The sequence below is a fragment of the Sitophilus oryzae genome, unplaced genomic scaffold, assembly GCF_002938485.1.
Source record: "Sitophilus oryzae breed Bouriz unplaced genomic scaffold, Soryzae_2.0 scaffold_2006_pilon_pilon, whole genome shotgun sequence".
Taxonomy (NCBI): domain Eukaryota; kingdom Metazoa; phylum Arthropoda; class Insecta; order Coleoptera; family Curculionidae; genus Sitophilus; species Sitophilus oryzae.
Genome location: NW_022146732.1, coordinates 2397795 through 2422848, shown reverse-complemented (window position 1 = coordinate 2422848; position 25054 = coordinate 2397795). Strand labels below are relative to the sequence as shown.

General features: G+C 33.0%; 2 protein-coding genes across 3 annotated transcripts in view; both read right to left on the bottom strand.

Moving 5' to 3' along the window:
- Positions 1 to 4566, bottom strand: part of LOC115883961 (homeobox protein abdominal-A homolog) — a 114614-nt gene extending 110048 nt beyond the window's left edge. For both annotated transcript variants that reach the window (XM_030902382.1, XM_030902384.1), the window contains exon 1: positions 3738 to 4566. In XM_030902382.1, the coding sequence (XP_030758242.1) occupies positions 3738 to 4383 (646 nt within the window). In that variant the 5' untranslated portion in view covers positions 4384 to 4566. The remainder of the gene's footprint in view (positions 1 to 3737) is intronic.
- Positions 4567 to 16686: 12120 nt separating this feature from the next.
- Positions 16687 to 17037, bottom strand: LOC115883896. Its single transcript, XM_030902317.1, has one exon. It carries the CDS (start codon positions 17035 to 17037, stop codon positions 16687 to 16689), a length of 351 nt encoding a protein of 116 aa, XP_030758177.1.
- Between the last annotated feature and the right edge of the window lie 8017 nt (positions 17038 to 25054).

Sequence of the window (25054 nt, the reverse complement as noted above, 5' to 3'; positions counted from 1 at the left end):
ATTTTGGGAGTTACCTGTGTAAAATTGGAAAGAGGGAAGTCGCGGAATGCCGATACTGTGCTGAACCCAATGATACTCCAGAACACACAATGTTGGCTTGTCCGAGATGGGAACAGGAAAGATGTGAGGCACGCATGGCGATTGGTGGCAACATCTCCGCAGATACCTTCTTAAAATCGGTAACAGAAAGAAGAGAAAACTTTGAAGCCATCTCAAAACTGGCCCAAAATATACTAGAGGCAAAATACAGCGAAGAGCAGGGATAATGACAAAAAAGGAACAGTCCGGCGCTACTTGAGGAGATTCGTCCAGCGGGTCCAGGTAGACGTGGCAGGAGCAAGGGGGTGACGTTTAGTGGGTAGCGTCCAGGCAGCTTAAGGAGATTGAGTCCCACACTCCGTACGTAAAGGTATTTTACACCTCAAAAAAAAAAAAAAAAAAAAGCTACCAGCATTGCCAGTACAAAAAATTTACTTATACCGACTCCTACAACTTGCCTTTCTCTTAGACACGAAAAATTGAATGCCTCTGATGAAGATTGATTGATTAATAAATAAATATTTTCATTGTTTCTAATGTTTCATTTTTTTACTTTTAGGCACTAGTGCCTAAATAAGTGTCACTGTTAGATACTAGTGCCTAAAAAAATGTCATTTCGAATCTCAAATCAATATCAAAAACTGTCAATTTCCAAACGCTTTCACAAAAAATAATATAACTTAATTATTAAAATTAAGGAAACATACAATGTAATAATATTGTTCATTTCTTCAACAATAATAATAATTTACTGGGAATTTTAAGAAATCTCAACCTAATTAATATAAAAATCCATTTTAATGCCAATTAAGAACTTTTGATAAGTAAAAGCGGTATTCTTTTGTGCTGGTTAGCAATAAAAATTTCATTAAAAGCGTTCAATAAGAATTATTTTACTGTTGTATTCTTTTCCGAGATATAATTATTATCAATTTTAATTTATTTACCCAGCAATATAAGAGAAAAAGTTCTGTTAAAAGGTTATCAATAAATCATTTGGTATCGAGTGACAGTTTCGTTTTCCTTCAAAAACAAATCACTGATTAGTTTTGTCTAGAACCATTAAATATATTGACAGAATGTTGATAGGAATATAAGAAAAAATACTTTAAAATTTAAAATTAAATGTTCGTATTAAAATAATTAGATTTTGTTTTTAATAGTTATTTTTTATACAAGACGATAAAATGATATTGTCGATGGAAAAGATTAATTGACGAGGGATGAAATCGCGAGTGAATTAATTTCGGGAGACGATAATGCAATTTTATCGTCGTGTATAAAACAATATTTTTTTCCATAGCGAGTTACGTTTTAAAAAATATTCAGAAATTATTATTTCAAGGAATTTATTACGAGTAGAAAAAAATATTGTGCTGGGTTGGCGTTGGTTTCTATGTAATTTGACAAATAAATAAAGCTGTCTCTTTAGTTGTCAGTTTTGAGTCAATATTTTTTAATTCTCTCTCGTATCGATTGCTGATTGAATTGGAGCCAGAAATGGCTCAAAACGAAATAAGTAAATTACCAACAGATATTCAGGCTGAGGCGACAAACGCCATATCCAAACTACTTCCATTTAAATCCCGAATAACTTATGAAAAGAAATACAAAAAATTTCAAAAATGGAGGCAATTAAAATAATAAATAAAGTTATTAACCTATCCTCCCTGTTAAAGTATCATTTAATCTGCCCTTGCGGTTAAAGTACTATTTTATCTACTATTTTTGATAGATATAAGGCAATTTTAACAGTTTCTATGGAAACAATTATATTTTTCATTATCTAAAATCTAAATCATTAGATTGTTACTTGTTATTCATTTTGCTGTTAATTTTTTTATAGTTTAAGAATTATACAAACAAAAACTATTAATTCTAATGTCTCTAGACCAAAAATAAAAATAATTGACAATTTGTTTAACGATCTCGTTAACTAAATCTAAAATCCGGCAATAAAATGATATTACGCGCTTGTTATTGCTAAAATAGACTGTTTAAATAAATTAACGACCATAAAAAACTATCTGAACGATAAAGCGGTCATGTCTGATGGCAGCCGCGCATGCGCTTATTGGTTTTATTGAGCAGTAGTAAAGCTTGCAGAAATCTTCTCTGTAACCATTATAGTAAAAAGTTAAGCAAAAAATTAATTAAAAATCATCTAGTGAATCAATGTTTGTTAATTTGGATTATTTGTTCATGTTTTCAGATTATAATATTTTATTTTTTATATTATATTAATATTTATTTTGTTTTGAATTTTTTCGGAGGAAGTTAGGTAATTTCTGAATTACGAGAGTATCAAGCAATTATTAAATTGAGTGGAAAAGTAAATTTTTATACAAAATAATGCTAGTATAATTATTTCTTACTAAAACGTGACTTTCAACATCCACTCTTCTTGTGTGAAAGCTTTCTCTGCATGTAATCTAGGATAAAGATGTAAATATTGAAAATGAATACAGAAGTGATAAAAATTTAATAGTTATTTCACATTTTTTATTTTTTTTTTAGTTATAATCACTTAACCGGAATAACAAAAAAAAAGACCGTAAAAGAATAGAGTGGATACGACAAAAAACACAGGTAATAGGTGTCATCCAGAGAATCAAATCCTTCAAGTAGCAATGGGCAAGATACATGGTAAGAAGGATGGACACAAAAAAAATATAGCATGGTATCCACGATGAATTAAGAGACCTAGTGGAAGACCAAACCCTGAGATGGGACCATGATATTAGGAAGTTAGCAAAGCCTACCCAACAATAGGTCCAACTACAAAGGAAGTACCTACTTAAATATGTGAGAGGGGCTACACCTTAACTGGGAATAGATTGAATAACTTATAAAGTAGGCACATGCGTATTATTGAAGTTAGATCAATATCTCTTTGGAGTAAAATCAAGAAAACCTGAAATTATATTGTAATTTATTCGTATAAAACCAAAAAAACTCATTAATAATTATCAAAAGCATACAATAACACGACAACAATCTAAATTAATTGTACAAATTGTAATTACACATTCACAACGCCTATTGTTTTTATTCAAATTCATTCATTGAATCCTTTGTATTAATGAAATTCGTTCTTAATTGCTTTTCTAGCTTAATTTTTGATAGGTAATTCATTAATTTCTTGATTAAATTAATTCACAGTCTAATTAATAAGTTCCTAATTACCGTATATGATGAAGATGTATTAAAGTATTGTAATTATTAGAATAAAATTACTTTAATTTGTTTATGCTTATATACTTACTTAAGTCAGAGTTATAAACACCAACGCATGCGTATAACTTGAACATTGAATAATTTTCAAGTTAATAAAAATGGACTATAAAATTGAGAAAAAGTAATAATAAAATAAAAACGATAATAAAAGAAACAGTAAATAAAAACCATATCAATTCAACGAATTGTTTGTATTACGGAGACATAAAACTCATCTTTGAAGCATGCTAGACTTAACCTATACCAACGCATGCGTACCGTTTTAATTGCGATACCTTACAACTTTAGATCAATTAATAAAACTGGGACATAATATGCATACATATTATGAGTTATATATTTAATAGGTCATAAAACACTCCGTATCAATAAAAATAGTGTCGCGTTTATAGTTATTACCCTATTTATGCGATTTTTATCGTTTATCGCTCGATAAAACAGTTAATAACAATGATAATTACCTGTGATTGACATCCAGGGATACCGTGGTATGTCGGGAATCGGCTGGCCACCCGGAGCCGTCGGCTGCGAGCAGGAATTGAGGGGATCCACCACCGCGCTGGCTGCCTGGTGGTAAAATTGAGCTGCGACGGCCATTGAAGCTGAGGCAGCGCTCACCGAGCTGGCTGCCGAAACTGCGGCTCCGTTTTGATGGTGGTGACCGAGGGTGTAGTTCACCATCGAATCCGTCGGACCTACGTTGCCACCTAGTCCAGCTGTGTACCTGCAGGATTTATCCGTCGTTGCTGCGTCAACAGCTGCGGCTAAAGCCGCGGTGCTTGAGGGGAAGGCTCCGGGAACCATGGAACCCGTGGCAGCTGCGGCTCCAAAAGCCGCAGCCGCTACAGCCTGTTGTTGGTGATGGTGGTGAGCTGCTGCGGTAGCGGCAGAAACGTAGGGGTACATCCTGGAAGCAGGCGAGGTGGACGAGGCGCTGCCTGGCGAGGAACCTGTAGGCGATCCGGAGGAGCTGCAATTCACCGCGGACGCTAGACTCGCCTCGATGGAGGCGCTGCTCACGACGGGCGACGTTTGGAACAGGTGCTGGTGTTGGAACTGCTGGTGGTACTTGGGGAGCATGCTATCAATTATGAACTTGGAACTCATCGCTGGCGCGCGTTCCGAACACTAGCCCCGCGGGATCGCGCACTGGTTACTACCATTAGTCCGGATAATACGACGTAGAGTTATACACACACGATAAAAAAGAGTGTGCGTAATGTGGTATTAACGGCGCGAGCGATCGGACTTTTAACGATCTATCGGCGGCCGGACGACTGATTTCGGCTGCTCTCCTCCACTTCTTCGAATCCTTTATGAGCCATGTATGTGCGGCGGATGGCCCTCTATGCCGTATCGGCGGTACTAGAGAGCGCGTAACGGCGCGCCCCTCCACCGCGCCGCTGGCGGAGCAGGTGCGGCGCGGACCAATGGGAGCGAGGGATGCCACGCGGTCGCTCCGACCCGGCCCACGTTGATCGGCCTAGGCTGGCGGTCCTGTTGTTGCCGGAGCGCTTGGCCTGCGAGCACAGCGGCGGATCGAGGGAGCCTCGAACGGTTTCACTCTCATTGGTATTTAATATTCTTAATTCGTTAATTGTAATGATTTTCAACAAAAAAATGATACATCTAGGAAAATTAACCATAAGAAAATTCATTCAATCACACTCAGAAGCAAAAAACGCAACGGAACATTATAATTTATGGCTGAAATAGTATCCAGATCTTTCTGGATGTCTGCAATATAATGCCTTTTGTCAGCTTTATTAACTAAAAAGTTGTTAATTTCTTTGTTGTTTTTTGTAATTGCGCTTATAACTATTAACGATTATTTGTTTTTCGTCAAATATAAATTGTAATATTTCTTTTATTTTTAACTCTATTTTTATGATTTTTTTACCATACTCTATATAATTTTATCAGCTTTAATTTGTATAAAAACAGTTTGGTTTATAAACTTTACTATTTGGCTTATTATACAGGGTTAATCGAAGAGTGGTTTTTTACTTTAACTTTAGAACACCCTGTGCGATAATTTCGTGAGCAAATTTTTCCAAAACGTTATTTTTTTGGTCAGAACCAAGTCTCCTGAGCATTTTGTTTTTTGAATCATGTCAATACATGCCTTAGTTAATTTTTAAGAGCGAAATGAACTTGTCACCAACTAATTGCATTTTTTTCAATAATTATTTTTTGATGTTATTTGCCAATATGAAGAGGTGGCAACAAAATACTCAGGAGACATGGTTATGACCGAAAAATAACGTTTTATGAAAAATTGCTTACAAAATGATTGCACAGGGTGTTTTAATATTAAGAAAAAAACAACCCTGTAGAATAAGGCAAATATTAAGTTTATAAAAAACTTAATATAAGAATTTAGGTTGATATATTTATATACAGTTTGCTAAAATAATCATGAAAATAAGGCAAAAATTAAAAAATATGTAACACTTTAAACTTGACAAAAAAATTCCGTTGTGTTTTTTGCATCATAGTGTAATTACCGAGGTAATTACCAATCGATAGAAATAAAAATTCGACGATAAGTTGATTTTTGGTAAAATATTCCTCTAATTTTATATTTTTATTATATCTTTTCTGTATTTGTGTTTGAATAAAAGTAAATACTCTGTTTGGGTACGTATAGATATCTACATAGATTATCTACTTCAAAATTAAGCCCTAAAAATATACAGAAATTTTACAACAAAGAAATTTATATATTTTTATTTCTAACAATAAATATATATTTAAATAAATATAATATAATTAATTATTTCAAAAAATTACGTCTAAAATACTTTTATTTTTTAATATACACCTCTAAAAAATATGCAATTTTGTCATAATTCAACAGCATACGCTTATCACTTCTTAATTTTTTTGGGACATTTTTATTCTTCCTTCAAGTTTTTGAGGATAATTTTTATAAAATCATCCTAAAGAGAATCGTTTATGAAATGCCCATTTTTATTCTTAATACAACAATATTTTATTCTGACAGCTTAAATGACCTGAAAAAAAAACATTTATTTATCAAGCGAATATACCGATATGAAAAAAAACGGCGTCAAAGACGGCTGGGGAATGAGAATCGATGATAATTTTGACGAGGACAATCTCTAGGCGTCATAGAATGATTAAAAAAGGATAGAACGTTTCCGGACACACAAATCTATTTTCAAAAAATTATATTTTCTCTAATAATTTTAAACTAGACTTTTTAATTTTTTTTTTAAATTATAAAAAATACAACCTTCTTAAAGCATCACTAAAAAATCAAAAGAAGTACAGGCCAAGAAATGACGTCTTTATTTTATAATAATAAATTGTATAGTAAAAAACATTAAATATCAACCAATTCCTCCAAGAGATCATATTATAAAAATAAATAAAACATTTATAAATTCTCTCTAAATCACAGGAAATATCAAAAGCATAAAAGCCTAATTTGTTATTTACTATACAGTAAAAGTTCTAAAAAGATGCAAATCCCTATTCGGATGTATATGGCGCCATCTACACAAACCGTGCAGAAGTTCTGCGATGTGCAGAAGAAACAGAAAAAGGCAGGAGATAAATGCAAACCAGAAGTGCAAGTCGGTGGGTAACCCGAATAAACGAAGTGAGGACAGAGCCGTATTCAAATATTTTCTAGTTTTGTTGAATTTAAGAAGAATTAGTATATAAAATTAATTAACAAAACAAAAGTAAAAAAATTGTGTCTCACTTTTTATTAAAAAAAAAGATTTTTTAATAGATAAAAGTAAGAAAATTTTATTTTTTTTTATTATACAGGTTGTCCCAGAAATAAGTGCAAATATTTTAAGGGGTGGTAGATCTCGATAAAAGAATATTTTTCTCTTTATCGTTTTTCAAATAGGTCCAAAATAACGGAGTTTTTTACTTTGAAAATTTCCAAAAAAAATGATTTTTTTGCTAAAATTTTGAGAACCACTGGATTTTCTTTTTTGTAAATTTAATCTACCATCTATGTTGCCATATTATCAAGAAATTATTTTTTTTATTTTTTTTTTGAAAAAAAAAATCGCGAAAAAATCCTCATAGGCGTGTTTCTGGGGTTGAACTATACTACCAGTTAAAATACTTGCACTTTTTTTTGGGACACCATGTATTAATCACAATTAATAAAATAAAAATAAAATTAATACATTATTTATTTTATCCCCAATTTATTCTTAAATATTATTAGCATTAATTATTATTACTATTAGTCCAACCTACAGCAAATTCAAATAAAAAAATAATTGTATTTAAGATAATAATTACAAAATCCTAATTTTAAAAAGTTTTATCATCCTGTAACTTTAAAATAATGAAAATAAAAAATAAATCTTATTTTAACGTGAGGAATCTCCTCACGAGAAATGGTACATGTTTTTTGAAACACCCTGTATTGTATTTTGAAAATTATAAACTATTGCAAAAATTTCTGTTTTCTAAAAATTCTCATAAAAGTTTTTTTTCTATTTTCTTGGACGATTAAAAAGACAGAACAACTTTACTTTCAATGTTAGTGTCCTGTGGTAAATTATTGTTTTATCGTCTATATTTATAGTAGGGTCTATATAAAAAAATCAAGCTAAAGAGTCAAGTTAATAAGGTTAAAACAATATTTAAGTCTTTATTTGCCCTATTTTACAACAAAATCAAACTGAATACGGCCCTGTTCTCCCACAAAACGGTCTCAATTCGATCCAGACCCGACCTTTTCCAGCTTTATCTTAACGCCCGCGGCGATTGTCACTTTGGCCATGTTTTACTGGGCCGGAATCGCCCATAAACCGGTGGTAAAACCCCATAAGCCTCGACCATTTTGACAGAAAAAATGGTTTTTATCTGAGGAGGGGGTTATATCCTTTCCTAGCCCGTCTGTGGGCGTGCGAGCGCTTATTTTTTTCTCTGTTTTGTCCTATTATTTTCGAAAATTACCGTGAAATAATAAATTTAGTGCAGGTTGATTTTTGTTTTTCTTTGGCGGTATAGATCTATGGTAATTATAGAGCGGTATGGGTGTAAAAGACTTACCTTTTGATGGTTGTTTTTTGGTTGGTTGTTACCTGGAACAAGGAAATGATTATAATAAATTAGAAAAAAAAGGATCAGAAATTAATGAGCTACAATAAATTCAAAGACGTTTAAACTCGTTAGAGATTAAAAAGACCGGATAAGACAAATTTTTACAGGTGCATATTTTAGTGTATCTTGAAGAGGTAAGATTTTGGCCAACTGTATAACAAGCTGTTTAAATGAAATACTTGCTTGAACTGTTTGAAATAGGCTCTGCCATTACAACGGCTCGTTCTGGAATACTCACAGCACATTGAATCTTTTTCGCAATCTCTATTTTATTGTTGATGGACTCTTCGATATATCTGTCCGCAGTTGCAACAGTTGCAGATCGCCATCCTCCGTGTCTTTTTAACGTTGTCATGTTCACTCCTGCATTTTTTGACATGTTTTACTTTCATCCACCCTTCAAACGCTTTGAATTCCCTCATCATATACGCCACGAGACTTTTCTGGCAGTATTTGTGTTGTATTCGTCTCTGCCTGGTTAATAATTTCTTGCGGAAGATCTTCCAGAATCATTTTTCTTTAAAATCTGACTTACTGGTGATTATAATAAATTAGAAAAAAAAAAAGATCAGAAATTAATGAGCTACAATAAATTCAAAGACGTTTAAACTCGTTAAAGATTAAAAAAACCGGACAAGACAAATTTTTACAGGTACATATTTTAGTATATCTTGAAGAGGTAAGATTTTGGCCAACTGTATAACAAGCTGTTTAAATGAAATACTCGCTTGAACTGTTTGAAATAGGCTCTGCCATTACAACGGCTCGTTCTGGAATACTCATAGCACATTGAATCTTTTTCGCAATCTCTATTTTATTGTTGATGGACTCTTCGATATATCCTTCCGCAACCGTTGCAGATCGCCATCCTCCGTGTCTTTTGAACGTTGTCATGTTCACTCCTGCATTTTTTGACATGTTTTACTTTCATCCACCCTTCAAACGCTTTGAATTCCCTATCATATACGCCACGAGACTTTTCTGGCAGTATTTGTGTTGTAGTCGCCTCTGCCTGGTTAATAATTTCTTGCGGAAGATCTTCCAGAATCATTTTTCTTTAAAATCTGACTTGCTCGTGATTATAATAAATTAGAAAAAATAAAGATCAAAAATTAATGAGCTACAATAAATTCAAAGACGTTTAAACTCGTTAGAGATTAAAAAAACCGGACAAGACAAATTTTTACAGGTGCATATTTTAGTATATCTTGAAGAGGTAAGATTTTGGCCAACTGTATAACAAGCTCTTTAAATGAAATACTTGCTTGAACTGTTTGAAATAGGCTCTGCCATTACAACGGCTCGTTCTGGAATACTTACAGCACATTGAATCTTTTTCGCAATCTCTATTTTATTGTTGATGGACTCTTCGATATATCTTTCCGCAGTTGCAACAGTTGCAGATCGCCATCCTCCGTGTCTTTTTAACGTTGTCATGTTCACTCCTGCATTTTTTGATATGTTTTACTTTCATCCACCCTTCAAACGCTTTGAATTCCCTCATCATATACGCCACGAGACTTTTCTGGCAGTATTTCCCAAGCAGCATTTGGACGTCGGGACAAGGTTGTGTCACGCGACCAAACGTCGGGGCGCAACGTCGGCACAACCTCGTGCCAACCCTAGTCTGCACTAGTTTGGAGAATAATTTTTGGGTCGAAACGACGTTGGATACCGACGTTGGCTAGAAGCCTAATTTAGTACAATCTGCAACGTTGTTTAAAATCCTAATTCACAGAAATACAAAACTAATATGGCGTCTAAGTCGCGTTATATCCTAAATTGGGATAATTATAGTAAAAATATTATTTTTATGGTTTAGTTAGAGACATATGTCAGATGGCAGTGAAGGAAAACAAACAAAAGTATTTAAGTGTGGAGGATGTTTGAAGATCATAATTATTGAAACACTTTAACCGACTCTGTAACTCGTTACCCAAGGCAAAAAAGTTAAACGCAAACAACTTTATTGATAAATGTATTGTTTCTACTTTGAAAAATACTAATGGGCCTTAAAATTAAAGATGTTTTAAAAATTTTTTTGAATTTTTTTTTTTTAGTAAAATGAGAATAATTCATTCGCAGTCGAAAAAATTGTTTCCGCGTGTTTTTTAGGGTCAAATATTTCAAGTTAATGTATTCAAAAAGCAGGAATTGCTATTTTAGAAACGAAACATTTTCTTATTTAACAACATGGCGGCTTGCACTTTGTTGTTTTGGAGATTAAGATGGAGTAGTTCGAGTAGTCGCATACTGGACTAATAAAGTCGCAGTTCGGCCTTAACAAGTAGTATACTAGTCGCAAGATTGTCTAATTTAGTCATCCTAGAGTCTAGCTTGTGCCGCCCTCTATAATCTAAATAAACGAGGGAGTGGATAAACTATCGGTAATATATGTCGATGTATATTTAAATTTAGTTTTATATGTACCTTTCTTATATGTCCCATTTTAATTAAGTTTTTTTTTATAAAAACAAAAACAGCACTGAGCTGTCTGACTGAACAGAACAATGAAGTGAAAATTTAAGATTTAAGGTTATGGTTCAATACAGTTGCAAAAAGGTAGTGACCCGACGTCCTACCAACGTAAGAATAAGGAAATCTAAACAACGTTGGAATTAGTAAAACAGACGACGTTTGCATAACGTTGGAATAGGTCGTGAAACTGACGTCGGAAAACCCTATATTGTCCAACGTTGTAGCTACGTTGCCCGAATCACCTAAAGATCACTTAAGCAAAAAAGGTTAGAAGACAACGTTTATTCGACGTCGCAGAAGCTTCTACTTTGCTGTAGTACAAGTCCAACGTCGGCACAACGTTATAAAAACGTTTAAATTTATTTTAATACCTAAGGTAGGGAGCTAACTATTTTTTGTAACTAATCCAACGTTGTGTTTAGTAAACATGTGGTCGCAAGTCGTGAAAATGCTACTTGGGTTGTGTTGTAGTCACCTCTTCCTGGTTAATAATTTCTTGCGGAAGATCTTCCTGAATCACTTTTCTTTAAAATCTGACTCGCTGGTTGATAATTCACTATTTTATTTAAAAAAATCGCGATTTATCTAAATGACGTCTTAATGTCAGTGCTATTTATTATTTACAAAAAAAAACAAAACGCACTTCTATATTGCATATAGTAACATAAACGCGCCCTGTTCATTACATACTCTAGAATAAGAATCACTACAAAAACACCATTAATACCAACCACAACCCCTGAATATTTACACACAACAAACAATCCTATAATCGTACAATTTAAAACAAAACTTGGTAATGTCGCTAACGCCGTCTGAGCCTCGAGTTTGCAAATAATCCGCTAGACTCCGGAATGGATCCTGGCGATGATGGCAGTCGTGCTAACTAGAAAAGTAATTAAATTTTTTGTGTACGCTTTGGGAACGCGAAATTCGCTTCTATTTGTTTCTGTCTCGGTGGCAAGGGTTTAACTTTAATTATACTGAACGAGGGTAAGGATACAGGGAAAATGAGAATGTTAAGAATAAATAATGAAAAATGAAAATATGAAAAGTATTAGAGTCTTATTTTGTTTCGTCATTTTAAATTTTATTACTACTTCCACTTGATCTGGAGTATAATGGAATTTTTTAGAGTAAACTGAAAAAACAATAAGGTATTGTGCAGTTCTTCTTCTTTACGCGCCGTCTCTTTTATGGAGGTTGGCGATCACATTGGCAAAATCTTCACGATTCTCGGCTTTCTTAATGAGTTCTTCAAAAGTTAGGTAAGTCCAATTTCTGAACTCAACCAAGATAGTTTCTTCCTGCCGAGACCTCTTTTTCCTTCAATTTTACCCTTAACTATTAATTGTAAGACGTGGTATTTTTCATTTCTCAATATATGCCCTAAATGCCTTATTTTTTATTATATTGAGCAATTCTCTTTCTATGCCGATTCTGTTATAAACTTCGGTATTTGTGATATGGGCTGTCCAAGGAATTTTAAGCATTCTTCGATATATCCATGTTTTGAACGATTCAAGGCGATTCATCTCTTGAACTTTCAGTATCCATGTTTCTGCTCGGTATAATAGGATTGGCCAAACATAACACCTGACGAGCCTAGTTCTGAACTCAAGATGCAATCTGGGGTTCTGGAAAACGTTCTTCATTTTTAAAAATGCATTTTTTTTTTTCTATCCTGGTTTTTATTTCCACGTCATTGTTCAAGGTGTTCACTATCCAGTACCAGTAAAATCCCTTCAAGAACAATTAAAGCTTAATTTCAAGACATAGTTAAATTGCTTCAAACAAAGTTAAGTTCATTCAGTATCATATAATATTTGCAACAAAAATACACTCCTATTGAAATCCAATTAATGTTATCATTAAATGATGTATTGGAAACCAATGAATTCTTATAGTTCAGACTGTGATAGTGTATATTATTCCGCAAACAATAACATGATAATTTTGATTCAAACACTGCTATAGTCGAGGAATGGGGAAAGTAGTATTATCTTTGTAGATACAATAGTGTTTTCTCTGTGTAGAATATCATATATTATCAATCAATATACTATATCTCCCTCTAACAATTTTAAAGGATATATTGTAAAATCTTTACGATTATTTTACGACACCCAGTTTACAAAAATAGGGGGTTAAAGAATAAAACCGGAGTATTATAGAGTGATCAAAAAAAAAATCGGGGGGTCGGTCGGTTAACACTGAAAAGGCTGTGTCTGTCTCTGTGTATACGGAGTGCATAAAACAACTGGAAATGACTCGCTTTTAAAACGACAAACAGATTATTATTATTGGGCAATCCAAAACTTTATAGACCGTTTACGGTGTCGTATAAAATATACGGCCGCTACCATTATTTAAACGTGTCCCTGGCTACGGTAATAAATATCCCGCCCGAATTTTTTTTTGCTCCGAATCGTTATATTAACTTTGTTACGGACGCGTGTCAAAGTGTACCGTAAGCCGGGGTAACTTTGGTACGATTTTTAGGGTTTTTCGTTGATATAGTCCTTGTTATGTGAAATATTTAAACCTAAGCTATGTCATTTAACCTCTTTATTATAAAGCAAAAATTAGCCAAAATATAAAATCAAAATTCTAAGAAGTACTTTAGTTATTGCACTTTAAATTTGTCCTAAAGTAACCCCGTCTGCTGGGGTAACTTTGGGACAGATAAATTTTACACGTAAATATCTGTAAAGAGGTGCCCGGTGGCCTAGAGGTACAGGCTCTCGTCTACCAATCTCAAGGCAGTGGGTTCGAATCCCACTCCTGGCATTGCATCAGCCGACTATTTTTATTAAAATAAAAATAGTTTGGGTACCTAGGTAAATGAGTACTTGGGATTCACAATCCTGAGGTAATAATAGGCGGTTGAAGCGTAGTGCTAGCCCATTACCTTCCTTGCTACTCCCAAGGCGTTAAACGCTATATACGGGAGCTATTATTATTATAAATAGCTGTAAAGAAGCATTTTGTACCAAAGGATACACAGCTAGATATATAGGATGTCCCAGAAATAAGTGAGTTTTTTTTCGCAAAAAAAATTTTTGAAATTTGTTTAGTTTTTAGTTAAAAAACATAATTTCTTGATAATATGGCAACATAGGTATTATATTAAATTTACAAGAAAGAAAATCCAGAAAAGATCCGAGAACCACTGGATCTTTTGTTATTTTTTTATTTAAAATGTTAGCAAAAAATCATTTGTTTGGAAGTAAAATAACTCCGTTATTTTGGACAAATTTGAAAAGCGATAAAGAGAAAATATGTTTCTTTTATCTCGATCTACTACCCCTTAAAATACTTGCACTTATTTCTGGGACACCCTGTATATAAATGAAGCTAAAAATGTTTGAGAAAATATATTTTCGTAATATTAGGGCAGTAGAAGTATGTTTCTTTTTTGTCTAAAACACTGCATCAAAAAATTGTATGTGCGCCCTAATTTTGAGGATCTCTTGTAATTCTGTGACCTGGGTAAACGTCGATATTTACGAGACATATTTGTTTTCTAAAAAACATCCTGTGTCTGACATTACGTGTACTATTGCTTAGTACTAGCCTTAATAGTTAAAATTCACACATACAATAGACTAGATAACTGCTTTAAAAAGAACACTTCAATTATCATGGCAAACTTTAGTACAAAATGATGTTCAGGCTAGAATACATACTAAACTAAAAAACTGAAAATTCGTAGGGCAACTTTGAGACAGTACCAAAACTGGTCCGCAAAGATAAAATTTTGTCTAGAAGCAAATATATATTTTTTCCAGCGTCATATAAAAAAACGCTTTTTACGTAAAATATGAGGGAAATGACAGTGTTTTAAGATATACTAACTAGTTTTTCATAGAACTTTGCAGTTCTGTTTGAACTTTAGAAAGTATACAGAATTAATAAAATACACCTATTTGTAGCTGACTTTTTGAAATGTTAATAAATAAGTATGCAGTGTTCAATACAGAATGGGCAGATTGAGCAATTTAGTCTCATTTTAGTTACCTTTTAATAGCATGTAGTAGAAATAACTTTATTTTTAAAAATGACGAACCATACATTACAAAATGTGAAAATTCGAGGAATGTACTAAATTTATGCTGCAGTTACAAAGATACCCCAGTTTTACGGTATGTATCTCTCTCTTTTTATAGACATTGAAGGTACTCATTAAAAATGTGTATAACAGAGAAGGCATGTTTATACTGTATTCTTTATTCTTATCAATAATATATAATAAATAATTAGAGCTAGAAAAGTCTGTACAGTGTGTCCCCTCATGTACGAAGCACTGGCTCCGAGGAGAACGACAGTATGCTGTGCTTCTTTTAAGGACAAAATTTTGCAAATAATTTAAAAACGACTCAGCGGAAGTTTCAAAGTTGAAAGGTAGTCTGATCTAATCTAGTAATTTAAAATTTTCTTTTAAAATTTTCTTCTAAAATCAATAGGAAGAAAATGTAAATGGAATTTTCCGAGGGGTGTCTCACTGTTGCAATTATATCTACATTTTCTTGGCAGTCTTTGGCATCAGTCGACTATAATTATATGGCAGAAATAGACAGTATTCTTCGCAGTCGCTTGGCAGTAAGCAAGACAATTTCAATTTATATCTTGTCTTTTACTTTAAAAAAAAAATCAAATAATTTTTTTCATTATATGAAAGGAAACCTTCTGTATCGAACTTTATTTGCTCAATCCAATCCACAATAAGCAGAAAAAACCACCGCACAACAACTATCAAATCTGCAAGTTTTTAAAATAAACAGTTTCCCGAATGGATAACCTCCAATTCCAAATCTTTTCGTCTTTCTCCGTTCATTATCTTAAGTCTGAGACGATCCTCCTGAACATCTCGACATTAACGCATCCATAAACAAACCTCCGAACGTGGCATTAGCGAGATGGGAGGTGGCGGCGCTGAAATCGACGACGTTTCTGGGGTCACGAACCCGTCCCCATCATCAGGGAGCCACCGACAATGTCGCCTCTTTTTGCTGTACGTCCGTCGTCTGGACCCCGAGTTGGCAAATTTTCACGCTGGAACTGCGATGGACGCTAAGCACAAAGTTTCTGATTGATTTTATTAGGTGTGTTCTGGTTATGTAGCATTTGTCTAGCACACAGAGTGTCCTAACACGTCTTGGACTTTAGCATTTATAGATGTGTAAAATGAGATTATAAAGCAAGTTTGGAAATTACAAAATTTTCGTTTAACATTTCAATTCTTCAATTTATGTACATTGTTTGTTACGATTATTGCCTAAAATTGAAGAAAGGAGTGAAATATGCACTAATATACAGGGGGTTTCAATTAAAAAAAAAAATGAAATTTGATGTGCCACAACTTTATGACCGACCCTGTATACTTACAACAGTATCACAGTTTCGGCAGAATGGCATCATTAAATCAAATTGAATATATCGAAATTAATTAAATCAAATTGTTTAAGTGATATTTTCAATAAGTCAATAACTCGAAAGCGGTTGGTTTGAGGTACATTGTGTGTAATTTCCATTTTTGCTTAGAATTGAAGGAAGAATTGAAATATGCAATAATATATAGGGGGTTCTATTTAAAAAAATGAAACTTTGATGTGCCACGACTTTATGATCAACCCTGTATAGATAAATTTATTACCCGCCAATAGACATTCAAAAATCCTATAACTTTTGTATTTAACTTTTTGCGGTACCTCCTATATTTTTTTTAATAATCGACCGTTCCCATAGATAAAAGCGACCCGCTATATTTGGATAGTTTAAAATTTGTATGAGGTTTCCTGTTTCCAATGACGATGCAAAGCGAGGGTCCTACAGCTTCTGCCGCATCCCGCATTTCGACCTCCATATTGCTCGAGTTTGCCATTCTTTCTGGTTAATAGCTCTGTCTCTCATATACTGGTCTACTCCATCTAACCACGTAGTGGTAGGTCTTCCTCTTTTCCTTCTGCTTTGGGGACGATACTCAATTGTCCTTTTTGGCCAACTTTCCCCTCCCATTCTTTTTACGTGCCCATACCATAGTAGCTGTCTCGGTTCGATGTTGTCGGTGCTGGTATATCTTCGCCTTGTTCTTTGCCTGATCTCCTCATTTCTAATGTGTTCCATCCTTGACATGCGACATGCTCTTCCGAGAAAGTCCATCTCTACTGACTCGACCATCCTTCTTTCTTTTGCTGTAAATTGCCAGCATTCGGCACCGTATGTTAAAACTGGCTCTACGATTGCTTTGTAAATCCTTATCTTTGTTTGGATGGATGTTTTATTTGATCACAGGAGAGGGTTTAAAAGACCGATTACTTTCTTACCTTGTTGAACTCTACTATGTATATCTTTCTTGGAGTTCCCTTCTTCAGATATAATACTTCCTAAATATTTATATTCACAACACCTTTTAATTTCATGTATGTGTAGTTCAGGATCTTCAGTTTGTTCTTCTCCTACTTTCAGGTATTCGGTTTTTGTGAGGTTGATATTGAGTCCCCATCTGTCTTATTCTTCCTCAAGTTTCCTGAACATATAGTCGGCATCCTCCTCACAACCTGCAACAATATTATATTATATAACGGGTATAGGAAATCCCATTTAAATTTTAATGGTGTCATTTACTGACCCTCCTATTGATTTTAAAAGAAAAACTTCCATTTAATTGCCGAATAACTTATGAAAAGGAATACAAACATTTTAAAAAATGGAAGCAATTAAAAAACGTGCGAGAAGAAATAAAGTTTTTAACCTATCCTCGCTGTTAAAGTATCATTTAATCTACCCTTGCGGCTAAGTACTATTTTATCTACTATTTTTTAACAAAACTAAACAGTTGCTATGGGAAAAAAAACGTGTCCTGAAATATTCAATTAAGAGAGAGTCATGATTAAATGATACTATGACCGAAAATAGCTACCAAAAAATATTATGTAAAAAAAATCTGTCATTATTATATTTTTTCTATCATAATACAACAAAAATTTGAACGAAGCTACTCGTCCAAACGATTCTCAAATGCAAGAAGTGCCTTTTACTGAAATTCAAGTGCATCAACGGGCAGTCGGAGAATCAATACTTTTTACCCTCCAGTTTCGAGGGTGAGAGCCATCTGTGATCAGAGGTTCCAAGTTCCACAGCCCCTAGCTTAAGGGATGAAAAAGCGTTCTGTATGGTCCTTTCGACTAGGGGTTGAAATATCGATTTTGAAATACGCTCGCGAAGACCGCCAGGGTTGTATTCAAAATCAGATCCCAGTGCTATAATATTCAATGCAGTTTTATGTAATAACTTGGAGGTATGATCCTTGACAGTTCTGTTTAATGATTTATTTGACACATTCGAATTTGATTTGAAATTTTGTGGATTGCTCTTGTCTATACTGAGCTTATTTTTAGTTATTTTTTATACAACCGAAAAGATTAATTCACAAGCGATGAAATGGCGAGTGAATTAATTTCGGCAGACGATAATGCAATTTTATCGTCGTGTATAAAACATATCTTTTTCCATAGAAAGTTACGTTTTAAAAAATATTCAGAAATTATTATTTCAAAGAATTTATTACGAGTAGAAAAAATATTGTGCTGGGTTGGCGTTGGTTTCTATGTAATTTGACAAATAATCTCTTTAGTTGTCAGTTTTGAGTCAATATTTCTTAATTCTCTTTTGTGTCGATTGCTGATTGAATTGAAGCCAGAAATGGCTCAAAACCAAATAAGTAAATTACCAACAGATATTCAGGCTGATTTCCAAACTACTGCCATTTAAATCCTGAATAACTTATGAAAAGGAACACAAAAATTTTCAAAAATGGAAGCAATTAAAAAACGTGCGAGAAGAAATAAAGTTTTTAACCTATCCTCCCTGTTAAAGTATCATTTAATCTACTCTTGCGGTTAAAGTAATATTTTATCTACTATTTTTGATAGATATAAGGCAATTTTAACAGTTTCTATGGAAAAAAAGAATTTAGATACGTCAATTTAACTTACCTGCTTCAGTAGCGTACGGGATGTTTGTGTTAATAAATAATTATTATTACTTATCTATTCTTCTGAGAATTATATATTTTTATATCGATTTTAATAACTACCAACATTTATTTGCAACGTAAAATAAAACAACAAATTATTGAGTCTACCCTCCATCATATTTTTACATAGTTTTGAATAAAATTTGAACGGCACCGGAATTTAAGTCCTCAGTTCCTTAATCCTTTTATTCAAAAACTGAAACAAAAGTAACTACAACACGCATCCGGTACTTCACTGCCATAAATCATGTTATGACAATGACGAAAAAAAAATCTGACAGGCAACTTAACAATAGTTGGGCAATGTAAACCACATTTACAGCATCTCCATCACCCTTTCAAATTTCTAGGAACGTCCCAAAACACATAACAAGGCCAACTCTCCGTCCAAAAAACGGCCCTTCCAAAGAGTGGATCTGTAAAGTATTATTAGGCGAAATAAAAAGGTTTTTCTACATTTTTTCTTCTCCGAAAAGAGGAAGAAAAGATAACGTGGATTGCGTATCGTAAAAAAGGGTTGCGAACCTTGGCCGTCAATCGCGGTATCCTTGATTTTGACAGGCCGATTGTAGGGTTCGAATTTTATAGGTATTTTTTATTGGCAGGAAAGGGTTCGGGATTTTTCAAAATTGTTGGGCGAGTTAGTTGTGTGGAGATTTCGGTGTGAATAGTTAAAAAAGCGAAGTTGAAGTTAAAGTTTCAGTGAATAATTAGTGTAGAGTGTAGCTGAATATTTCTTTTTCATAAAATTGTATGGGAAGAAGAAAATTATATCTGTTAAGGTAAGAAAGTTCGCCTTAAAAATTAGCCTTATATAGAGCATTAACAATTTGTTCATTTTACGATATTTTCTCAACAAACGAAGTATCTTGTTAAACATTTTTTTTATTTAAAACATTCATTTGTAGTTTGTATATATGCTTATAATATGTTAAAGTTCAGAAAACGATATAATGGTAACAGAAATCAATAATTATTTCTGAGTATCGGTCACACAGTAATGCTTACGTTGTTCAGCGCAAAATACGTAGTGGTTGCAATAAAATGGCGTCATTGATTGTTTTTTTTTTCTGGAGACATATAACAAGTAATGTGTTTTAGTGTTGGGGGTTCCTGTAAATCTGTCTGCAGAGGAATTTCTAAAATACCACTGATCAAAAATTTAAGTGAGTGTTCTAAATTTGAGACACTTAAACGGTGATCTAGCTACGATCTTCTAAGTTACTCATGAAGTTTTATCAGAAATTCCTTTCTTATTATAGGTTTACTCCCTTTAGTTTTAGATTGTGATTAAAAATAACCAATCATTTATACAGCCAATGTTGATAATACCAAAAAAATACACATATAAGCCATCCTTTTCTTCAATTTCTGAGTCTGTATACTGTGTCTCATCATCACTATCAATTGGAAACAGTACTAGAGACAATTTTTCTAATTCTGTTTGTGTTCTGGGGTCTTGTATCTTCCCACCTCTTTGATATTTTTCGATATATTCGTCTTTAGAACAAAGAGCAACTCGATAATATCCCAAAAAATATTATAGATGTATTGTGTCCTTATTTTCTTGAATTATAGCTCATCATACAGTCCCAAGGCCTTGACAAAAGCCAGTATCTGAGATGGTTTTACAGAGGGTATTTAAGTAAATCAATAGTCTTGAATAAATCGTATTTTTAGTAATTTACTGCCAAATAAAATTTAATTTTCCATTCATTATATTGATCTAGTAGTTTTTCTAAGCATACTGTCCATTAATTATTGAATTAGGAATTCAATGGAAAATTGTATGAAAATATCATATACAAATATAGAAAGATATAAAAACTAACTGAATCAAAATGTGAACAAAAATATAAAGAATATTTAACTACAACTGTCAAATCGGTTGGACTCAATCATACCACAAGATTGTCAAAAAATCTTACTTTACTGTACGAGGTCAGCAGTATCAGTTAATTATATATAAAATATTAAAAATAAAATTATTTATTTATTTTTCAATCAAAAATTATTATAAACAGGATTTTACATAAATCAGTGTCTGAAAAAAATTGCTATTAGGTAATTTAAAAATCTATAATAATAATTTAAATATTCTCCAAATGATGAAAGAAAACATCATTAATATAAAATCATAATAGCTTAATTATAATTAAGAAAAACACTTCGGGAAACAGAGGTCTTTTACCTTATGCCAGGAAAAAAAATCTTGGTTTATTTCTAAATCGAAAATTGTTTATGATAATTATCTTGTGCCGCTATACCGGGTGTTTCTCAAAAAAGTTATAGGAGTGATATAACTTTTTTATTTTTTCAGATATAAAACGATATTTGGTATGTTAGTATATGACATATAGGTAAACCACAATCAATCGATCAGAAATTACTACGTACAACTTTTCATTTTTAAATGGCACCCTCGGTATTTTTTATACTTTATTCGATAGAAAATATCACTCTGAATAGAATGACATCATATGTCAACTTTTGACATTTTCGCATTAAAAAAAGTCCTATTTTAAATTTCAATCTAGAGGGCCATGGTTGTGTTAAAAATGCTAATTTTTATTCAAGGAGCCTTGAAAAAATAGGTTTGACAGTCTACTATTGTTCGTGTCTTTTCCTGGCCGGTTAAAAGAAGCCCAAATCGTATTTTTAATCATATCTCTATTTTTTCAAATGGAACGAGGGTGGCTCATTAGCATATTTGGAAAAAATCATTTTTTTACGAATAATTTGGTACACACACTTCGGATTTCGATTTTTTTACAATTTCAAATAAACCATATGGGAAAATGTCAAAAGCTGACATATGATATGTCATTTTATTCAGAGAAAATTCATTTTCTATCAAATAAAGTAAAAAAAAATACGGAGCATGCCATTTAAAAATCAAAAGTTGTAGTCATTTCCGGTGAAACAGAAAGTGACAGAAAACAATTGAATATGTCAATCAATCCTAAGCACCACTATCTTGATGTTTAAAAGAGGAGATAAGAAGCTGCCCTCAAACTATAGAAGCATAAATCTTCTAAGCACCACACTAAAACTTACGAAAAAAGTGATAACAACCAAAATAAACGACTTAACATGCTTAGCAGATGAACAGCAAGGCTTCAGATCGGGCAGATCATGCACAGACGCGGTTTTTGTCATAAGACAGATAACAGAAAAATCAATCGAATATAACAAACCAGCGTATATGTGTTTTATTGATTTAGAAAAAGCGTTCGACCGTATGCAGCTAAGAGACTTTGTACACCTTCTTTACAATAGGCAAATACCACACAACCTCGTTAAAACCATACAAAACATATATGAAGCGAACCATATTCAAGCTAAAATTAACGGGGTCCTGACCGAACCAATAAATGTAGGCTGTGGTATCCGACAAGGTGACTCCCTGAGCCCTCTTCTTTTCAACATCATTATGGACGAAATAATAGGAAATGTACGTTTACTGAAGGGATACAGTATGGGCGACCAGGAAATTACTATTCTATGCTATGCCGATGACGCCGTATTGGTAGCTCGAAATGAGAACTATCTACAGCGCTTATTACATCGATTTAATTGCACTGCCAAATCACTTAATATGATAATATCGACCCAGAAAACTAAATACATGACGACATCAAAAGTACCACTATAATGCAAACTGGAAGTCGAGGGCAATGTTATTCAGCAAGAGATGAAGTTTAAGTGTATCTAGGCATAGAAATCTCAGGATATGGTGATGTAGAAGCGGAGGTGCGAGAACGGACAACGAAGGCAACCAGAATAGCAGGATGCCTGAATGATACAATATGGCGAAATAAAAACATTGAGGTGGAGACTAAAGCGAGAATTTACAAGGCAACGGTACGACCAATAATGACATACACTGCAGAAACTCGACTTGATACAGCGAAAACTAAACAACTACTAGAAACAACCGAAATGAGAGTACTACGCAGAATAGCTGGAAAGACGCTTCTGGACAGGGAGAGAAATGAAAGCATAAGAAGAGCGTGCAAGGTGGAAAATGTAAATGAGTGGGTACTCAGCAGAAAGGAAGAATGAAACGAGCATATCAGCAGAATGGACAACAGAAGGATAGTGAGAGTTGCACGCGACAAATCACCGCTAGGTCGCAGAAGCTTAGGACGTCCACGAAAAAGATGGAGCGACAAATTGTCAGTCTAACCGGTAGAGACGACGAAACCAAACAGGCGATTAGCCTAGTATGAAGAAGGAAGAAGAAGAAGAAGAATCAATCCTAATTCATGTCATATACTAACACACCAATTTTGTTTTATTTTATCAGAAAAAATAAAAAAGTTATAGGGGTGAGCCACTTTTGAGACACACCCGGTATACACTAACAAGTCAATTCATTAATACATATTTATATTAATACAGGTCCACATAATATCCACTTTCCTGAACATATTTCTATAAATGAATTGTTAATGGACTAAACGTTTTAAGTAGAATATAAGCAAGTTAGTAATTCAAACAATCATTTTCTATATAACTCTGCCATTACCATAAAGAAAACGGCAAAAGCCACGAAATACTACGCCAATGTATTAAGCCTATACTTCATTTACATTTATTTAGAATTACCTTAATGTCCTGAATGAACGTTCACGATATATCGATAAATTCGCATATTATTATAACGTTGAAAATTCTCAAAGTAATTATGGTAATCGCATGGTTTCTTTTGAACAGTTGAAGAGGAAATGTATAATGATTTAAAATGCTGTCTCAGTGTTTTCTTCGGTCAGTTTTTTTTCTATTTAAAACCAGTTGAATTAGAAGAGGGTCTAAATAAGGCGCCTTTTATACAGGGTGTACAAAAATTGCACCGGCTAGTAAAGCACTCAGAAATGCGTAGTTTGAAAGATACAGGATGGTTACACTTTGAAAAAAAAGGTTTACGCGCGTTGGGAGTAAAAATTCAAGGCCGTGACACACGAGCTAGCGAGATGAAAAGTAGTAAGGATCGCACGATCGCGCAAACACCAAAAAACATTTGATTTAAAGCTAAGAAAATCATTATAATAAACTTGATACTAGTAGTGGGAACTATCGAATGAATACTATCGAAACATTCGATAGTTGCAATTCATTCGAATAATTCGATAGCTAGTAAGAAAACATTCGTCGAAAACTATTCGAATAAAAATATCGAATAGATGCGTCATCTGCCTTGAAATATATTAATTCGGCAGCAAAAACCATTCATTTATAAAATTCATTCATTTGTAAAATTCATTTATTCGTCAGAAAAATATAAACTGGATTTTAGTTGTCGCCCGGCGACGTAGGTTTCTTTCCTAGAAACCCGACAGCGGTCGGCGGTCGGTGGCAATGGTATGAAAAAAGCTGGCATCTTTGATTTTGAGTCAGATAAAGATAAGGACACATTATTTTTTTTATTGAGGTGCTAGTATTTACACAGAAAATACATTATGAACGGCGCTGTTGCCGTATATTCGTATTAGTTGATATTAGCGACGAATATTATTCTTTGGTATTATAGTTAGTTAGGGATAGTATGACTATATATTTTGCATTTTTTATTAATATTCTGTTGTCACACTGCAATAATACTTTTTATTTTGGATGTAGGAAAATTATTTTTAATGTTTTTAAGCAAAACTGGTTTAATAAATAATAATAACAGTAATAATTTGTTATACCTATTAACACCAAAATTTAAAATCATTTAATATAAACATTTTTTTTAAGTAGTAGCAAAATATAAACAACAAATTAGAAGTCAAAATTATTTATATTAGATCCTATTTAAAAATAATATAGTCTTTAAATTTTTTGTGGCAACGTTGGTTTATTAAATAATAATAATTACAGAACTAATTTGTTATATTAACAACAAATTTTAAAATCATGAAATATAAACATTTATTAATTTTCTAAGCATGCAGTGTAATAGAAGAAAAATATAAATAAAAAATTAGAAATCAAAATTATATATGTGTATTACTTTTGATTACTTTGTATTAGTATTTAAAAATAATATTTGCTTTTACTGGCATTTACTTTAAAAAATAAATGAAATATTTCTTCGCAAAAATCTACATGTAAGAGAATTAGCATAAACAAAATACAAATATCGTTAACTTTTTTTTAAATTGGCACGTGTAG